This window comes from Mastomys coucha, unplaced genomic scaffold (genome assembly GCF_008632895.1).
Source record: "Mastomys coucha isolate ucsf_1 unplaced genomic scaffold, UCSF_Mcou_1 pScaffold24, whole genome shotgun sequence".
Taxonomy (NCBI): Eukaryota; Metazoa; Chordata; class Mammalia; order Rodentia; family Muridae; genus Mastomys; species Mastomys coucha.
In genome coordinates this window covers 1,158,607-1,165,810 of record NW_022196907.1, presented here as the reverse complement: position 1 = coordinate 1,165,810, position 7,204 = coordinate 1,158,607, and the positions used below count along the sequence as shown (strand labels likewise).

The window sequence follows — 7,204 nt, the reverse complement described above, 5'->3', positions numbered from 1 at the left end:
ATATATATATATATATATATGAAGCATGTAAAGAAAAACAAAACTTTGCAGGGAGTTACTATACATTTTTTCCAATTTGTTTCCCTTTTACAAAAACCATGTTATCCACACTTAGACCCTCTGCTCCAGTCACAGGAAAATTGATATCCATTCAGAAGAATACAGAGGGAACTTTCCTGTTTCAGAATCTAAACATCTACAACTTTCCTCTAATGATCAAAAGTGGTTTTTTTTGTTTGTTTGTTCTTTTAAGAATTATTTACTTATTTTATGTACATGAGTACACTGTTGCTGTCTTCAGACACACCAGAAGAGGGAATCAGATCCCATTACAGATGGCTGTGAGGCATCATGTGGTTGCTGGGAATTGAACTCAGGACCTTTAGAAGAGCAGTCAGTGCTCTTAACCACTGAGCCATCTCTCCAGCCCTCAAAGTAGTTTTAAAATAAAACCTTAATGGATTTAGTTTTAGTATTGTTCTTCAAATCGGAACTCAAACAAAACCATTTTTTATTTGTTCTGATTACATGGTAAATTAGTCTTTGAACCTGAAAGTGAGGGCCTGAGGCAGCTACAACTCAAGACAAAAAATATAATTTAATAATATGTACATCTGCAGGGCAGTGGAGGCGCACATCTTTAATCCCAGCACTTGGGAGGCAGAGGCAGGTAGATTTCTGAGTTCGAGGCCAGCCAGGTCTACAGAATGAGTTCCAGGACAGCCGGAGCTAAACAGAGAAACCCTGTCTCGAAAACCCAAATAATAATAATAATAATAATAATAATAATAATATACATCTGAGGTCGTATGAGAAAAATGTAGTTGATTTGATATTTATTGACATAGAAACTTCTGGACATATGTTACATTCTGAAAGGAAAGAATGAAGCCATTCCTGATAATCTAGTCTTAACTGCTTCTTTCCCCCTTCTAGAAAGCTATGGTTGAACATGTTTGCACAAAGAACTATACTGTGTTTTTTCTCCATTTTGTGAAAAATATAAAAACTAAGCCCTCAGTTCACTCAGATGAAAACACAGTAAGCACATCTTCTGATAAGGTCAGGAGCTTTGATAGAAATAATTTGAAAGTTCATGGAAATAGTCAAATTGATTTTGTGTAACAGTTGTTGGCCATTAAGAAAATGCTTTTATCATAATTTTGCTGAATTGAAGAGAGATTTTCAAAATGTAAGGAAAATATCTGACCTGTGTCATTTGGAATGAATTCTGTCCTGGAGCTCACTTTGTAGACCAGGCTGACCTCAAACTCAGAAATCTGCCTGCCTCTGCCTCCCAAGTGCTAGGATTAAAGGCATGAGTCATCACCGCCCGGCTCTTTATAAACTTTTCAAAGGGGAAATATATATCAGTGTGATAGTAAAATGAAAGGTGTTTTCTCTCAAGGCTTCTCTGCAGGGACAAATTGGTTTTTTTAACTCTGAATGCTATCAGTTTTATATTATATCTTATTTTTGTGTCACTAAAACTGAATATCTTACTCATTCCAATCATTGGATAAATCCAAGATGGAAAAACAATATTTGAAACTTTACAAAGAAATACTAGTGGATGCCAATTATTATAAATTGTTTTAAAAAATGTTAAAAGTTTCCAGGTTAGCTACATAGAACTTTTACATCATAAAGTTTTTTGAGTTGAAGCCTGACATTGAAGTTCATCAAATTTATCACCTTTAAGGCTAAATCTGAGCTTTTAAAAATTACATTTTAAATATAGACAAAGCATTCATGATCATCTAATTTTTATTTTGAAGTCAGTGGTATTCAGAGTTAATAAAAACATTTGTCCCTACAGAGAAGCCTTGAGAGAAAACACTTTTCATTTTACTGTCACACTGATATGTATTTCCCTTTTGATAAGTTTATAAAGAGCGGGCGGTGATGGCACACACCTTTAATCCTAGCACTTGGGAGGCAGAAGCAGGCAGATTTCTGAGTTCGAAACCAGTCTGGTCTACAAAGTGAGCACCAGGACAGCTAGGGCTGTACAGAGAAACCCTGTCTCGAAAAAAAAAAAAAAAATACGAGGACTGCAGCAAATTTTTGGCTTGCCTGCACTGTATGGTAAGATGTAGGCTAACCTCGACTATGGACAGAGACTTTCATAAAAGAAAGAAAAGAAGAGGCTCTATTAACTATAGTTAATGGTTTTTAATTTAGATAGTGTCTAAATCAACAAAATCTGCAAAATCAAAACTGGATCCTTTACTACATAGAAGATCTACTTGGAAGTGTGGCTAGGGACCAGAGTGATAGTTCAGATGTAGAGCAGCAACATTACCAGTACGTAGATGGACACACACATGTCAGAGAGGGGGGGGGAGGGAGGGAGGGAGAGAGGGAGAGGGGGGGGAGGGAGAGAGAGAGAGCAGATAGACACAGACACGCAGAGAGAGACAGATATACACACACTCACAGATACACAAAGAGATACATACACACACAACTAATAGTAAATCAAGGTAACTTTTAAAACTCAGAGTTTGATTTCAAGGGACTAATGGAAGCTAATCAAGTAAGAGTGCCATTCCCCCTTAAAGTTCCCATTATATGCCAAATGATTCTGAACATAAAAGTGATTAATGTTTCTATACAGTCCTATCCTAAGTCCTCATTATAAAAACAGGTGTTCATCTTTACTACAGTCATCTTGACTACTGTTAGATGTGCCTTTTATTTTAATCACAGTTAATAACTACACCCAATTTGAGTTGAGTTTTTGTTGCCAGGGTGAAGGACTTTAAACATTTTTACTTCAACCACTTTTAATACAATAATGAATTTCATTAACATGCAACCAGGCTAACATTTAATTTCCAGAGCATATCAAACACTGGAATAGAATTTCCTAAAGAATTAGATAAAATTTAGTCCACAATAAACAAATACATTATATGCAAGAAAGTGGAGGTCCTAGTCACTACACAGTGTAGGGGACATCTCCTTTACTTTATTTTCCTCTTCTTAACACTGGGATTTATTTGCTTGGAAGGATTTGGAGGCAGTAAATGCACAGTAGTCAGATATACATGATTCCAGAGTCTTTCTCTTCTACATAGTGTTACCTTCTCCTTCCTGAGAAGTTAGGGAAATAAGGATTTAGTGAGCATTCAGAGGCCAGCCACCATTCCTTCAGCATCAACCCCTTGTGGCCATTCCATTCCATGCATTATCAAATATGCCTACCTATGATTCACCTTCTTGAAGCATAAACCTTAAATGTGAGCTTTCATTTCTAAAAGGCATGGAGTAACCTATATGTCACTAACTGCTGTTCTGAGTTGTGTCTATAATTCGTGTGAATGAATGAAAGCGTGTGGATAGATCTGTGTGAGGAAAACAGGAAGTATATATTACATATTCATACATACATACATACATACGTACATACATGCATACATACATATATGGTTTAGCAATTTGTCATGATTTAAGAAACCATACTTTTCATCATAAAGAAAAAATCTAACAAGAAAATAGAATGATTTATAGATATGCCCATCAAACACAGGAATGGTTTTAAGCTTCTTTGAAAGTATTAGGGTGTAGAGTTCAGCAAATGAAAAGAATCTTCCTATCCAGATTTGCTCAAAAAAAAAAAACCAGATTTTTATGATCTTGTAAATATATAAAACCTAAAACTTTAGGCTAATTAATTCTTCACCAGATGTATCTGAGCTTTTCTTTCCCTCATAAGCAATTTGCCTGACCAAAAAAAACACACAGGGGAAAAAATGCAGATGTCTAATTATCGATATTTTGGTGTTTGATGTGCCATGTTTTGTTGAAGCAACAGAAATATCATAACACCTGGCATCCTCTCTGTTTCCTTTTCATGCAACCCAGCTGACTTTTTCTGAAGCCATAAGAAACAAAGCCAGGCTATCCATCACTGGGAGTGTGGGAGAAAACGGCCGTGTGCTGACCCCCGACTGCCCCAAGGCCGTACACACAGGAACCGCGATTAGACAAAGTTCGGGATTGGCTGTCATTGCATCGGACCTACCATAAAAACCAAAAAAATTATTGAGTGCCTTAATCAAACTGTGTTGGTGACTGATGACACAGCCCCGAGGGACAGGCCAAGCGTGGGTCTTGGCTGAACCCATCCTTTGGCTGAGAGCAGGAAGGACATACTGAGCGCCGGACAGAACCAGTGCATGAGTTCAGCACGGAAATGCAGACTCGGATTTTTTTTAATCAGGAAAACTCACAATTTAGTTTTTTGGGGGGAGTGGGTGGGGGATATCTGGGATAGGTGTATTAACAGCAACAGATTCCACTTGAGCGCACTTAAAACTAATCAGACTGGCCAGTTAGCGCATTAAACTGTGAAGTTCTTTCTCAGAAAGGTCTTGGTCACCACAGCAAGGGATTCAACAGTTAATAGAGGTCAAGGAACCTGCTACCAGTGTCTCCAGAACCCATATAGTCGATGGAATAATCTGCAGCTGAGAGAAGCAGTCACTAAGATGTGATAGGAAAATAATAACTATGTAAATCCTGTGAAAAAAACAACAAAATTTAAAGAAAGTATTTACAATTACTTTGGAAATAAAACAATACTGAAACATGCTTGCTTTTTAACTGAAGTAAATCCAGTAGAGGACAACACAATTGTTTTTTCTAACCATCTTAGGGAACAATACATTGCAATAATTGATAATAGTGCCATCACTGTAATAAACTTTAGAGACTTTTTTAATGTAAAAGTTGTTGGTCACCTTGTTTCCTTCACTCTGTCACACAAGTTGGCTCATAGTTGTGTTTGTCTATCAGAAACAAAAAGAAAAACACAAATGAAGAAAATGTTGGCATGAAGTCAGCCATCTGCATTGTAGAATTTAAAGGACTATGGGTCATTCATGTTATCAATATAATTTATAATCCTGTTCAGTGTACAAAATTGTAGGTTTTGTACCCACCCAAAAGAATAAAACAACAGTTTTTCTTACAGTATCTATCCACAGAGCTTAAAATTTTCCCCTATTATTTGAGAAACTGTGAGACTCCATATTGTAAAAGTCAAGGGATAGGCCATATAAGAAAATGTAGCTTGTCTTTATTATCCTGCAAACTTTTTCTAGATCTTGGGCTCATTTCTAACAGGTTAAGTTGTCAAAGGAAGAGTCCTTGGGTCTGAGAATGAACCACTATTCTAAAACCAACAGACCCTATGTGGAACTTTTACTTGACTCCGTTTTCCTGCATAAAATTCAGTGTCTCTTGGATATTCCCCCTCATCCCCATACTAAATTCTTTGAAGACACTGATAACAGTTTGTGGCAGACTACAGTTAAAAAACTCAACCCTTATTTCTACCCAGTAATTGTGAATAGAATTATACCACGATCATTTTTAAGAAAACAAAACCCTTATGGTTCAAAAGGCCTGCTTCATTTGAAATGATGAATGAGTTCAATGATACAGATAAAAAAAAAAATCACAGATTGAGGGATCTTTGCAGAAAGCACAAATCAGGATGATGCCCAAAGTGTGGCCTGAAGGATAAGTTGAGTTTTCACAGGAGGAGGTGCTGGTAAGATCCTAGGGGTGAGCAGCACACGAAGCTGTTTCTTTTTTCAGTGTCTAATGTATGTACAAGGCTTGTGAAGCCAGGTGAGGACACAGGTTGTGATGCCATGGAAGCTCTGTCAGAAATATGGAGAATTGGTTTCCTTCCCTCAATGCTTACAATCCCCATTCTGTGTGTCACTACAATGTAATCCTTACAATACATGTATGCACTGTCCCTCGGGAAAGGTTACTTCTCTGTTGTTGAGCAATGATTCATTTCACAACCTAGGCCCCTCCCTGGTGTCTTCCTCTTCTTCTTCTCTCACTCCTACCCAAGCTCTCAGCCAGCAAATGGACCTCCACAGCACACGGAACATGGCATCTACTGTCTCTTCAGTCTGTAGATCTTCTCTGTCTTTACCTGACTGTCACACAGCCTTCAGCCCTGAAATTGAATTATATGTGTACTGAGAAGATCTCCATGATTACCAACCACCTGCCCATGACACTGAGTTACATGCCATTTTTAATGTTTCTTACCCATTACAGCACTCATCGTACTGCATTGTAATTGCCTGTGTACTTGTCTATAAACTACTAGACTGTCAGCTCCATGAGGGGCAGGGACTGTGTCTATCTTGTTCACAGTTGTATCCCCAGCACCCAGCACAGTGCCTGGCATATTGTAGGTGCTTAATAAATATTTGTTGAATGAAAGAATGAATTGAGTCAATTTAATTAACTTGAGGCAAAAACCATATTTTCCCCTTAACAGCCCTGGGGTGTAAGTTAGGTATAGAGTGGGTTAAAATAAAACTGAAGGTTGACTGATATTTTCACCTTTAAGGCTAAATCTGAGCTTTTAAAAATTACATTTTAAATATAGACAAAGCATTCATGATCATCTAATTTTTATTTTGAAGTCACTGGCATTCAGAGTTAATAAAAACAATTTGTCCCTACAGAGAAGCCTTGAGAAAAAACACCTTTCATTTTACTATCACACTGATAGGTATTTCCCCTTTGAAAAGTTTATAAAGAGCTGGCAGTGATGGCCCACGCCTTTATTCCCAGTGCTTGGGAGGCAGAAGCAGGCAGATTTCTGAGTTCAAGGCTAGCCTGGTCTACAGAGTGAGTTCCAGGACAGCCAGGGCTGTACAGAGAAACCCTGTCTCAAAGAACGAAAAAAAAAAAAAAAAGCTTTTTTTCTTACAAACATGGGTTTAGTTCATTTAGCATTAAAAAAGGTAGAAGCCTTTTCTTTCTCTACATAATAAAGATTGGAGTTCATTTTTCATCCAGAATGAGTGAGTTCTTTCTGCACTGGTGCTTGGTCTTTTGCTCCATGTGCACATGTAAGTATGGATGTGTGTGTATGTATGTATTTGTGAGAATGTATGCATGTGTATGTAAGCATGTAATTTTGAGAATACATGCAAGCTGGACCCAACTGGGTATGAATGGAAATGTACAAATGAATAAATGAGCATGCATGAATTTGTATATGAACTTACGTGAGATTGTGCATATTCGCTTATGTAAAATGCCAGTCTCAAACATTCTACACTAATTTCAGGTTGCTTCATGAATTACATGTCTGACACTTGGCTTTCCCACCTGTATAACTATTATTTAATTTGTTTCCTAAGGCATGGTAGGTGTT

General features: G+C 37.4%; 1 protein-coding gene across 6 annotated transcripts in view; it reads left to right on the top strand.

Moving 5' to 3' along the window:
* The window catches only part of Gria4 (glutamate ionotropic receptor AMPA type subunit 4), a 345,773-nt gene extending 339,515 nt beyond the window's left edge, over positions 1 to 6,258 (top strand). For 2 of the 6 annotated variants that reach the window (XM_031346434.1, XM_031346435.1), the window contains exon 17: positions 3,871 to 6,258. In XM_031346434.1, the coding sequence (XP_031202294.1) occupies positions 3,871 to 4,035 (165 nt within the window). In that variant the 3' untranslated portion in view covers positions 4,036 to 6,258. The remainder of the gene's footprint in view (positions 1 to 3,870) is intronic. The other 4 variants (XM_031346436.1, XM_031346437.1, XM_031346443.1 and 1 more) reach the window with 3 other exon arrangements.
* The last annotated feature ends 946 nt before the right edge of the window (positions 6,259 to 7,204 follow it).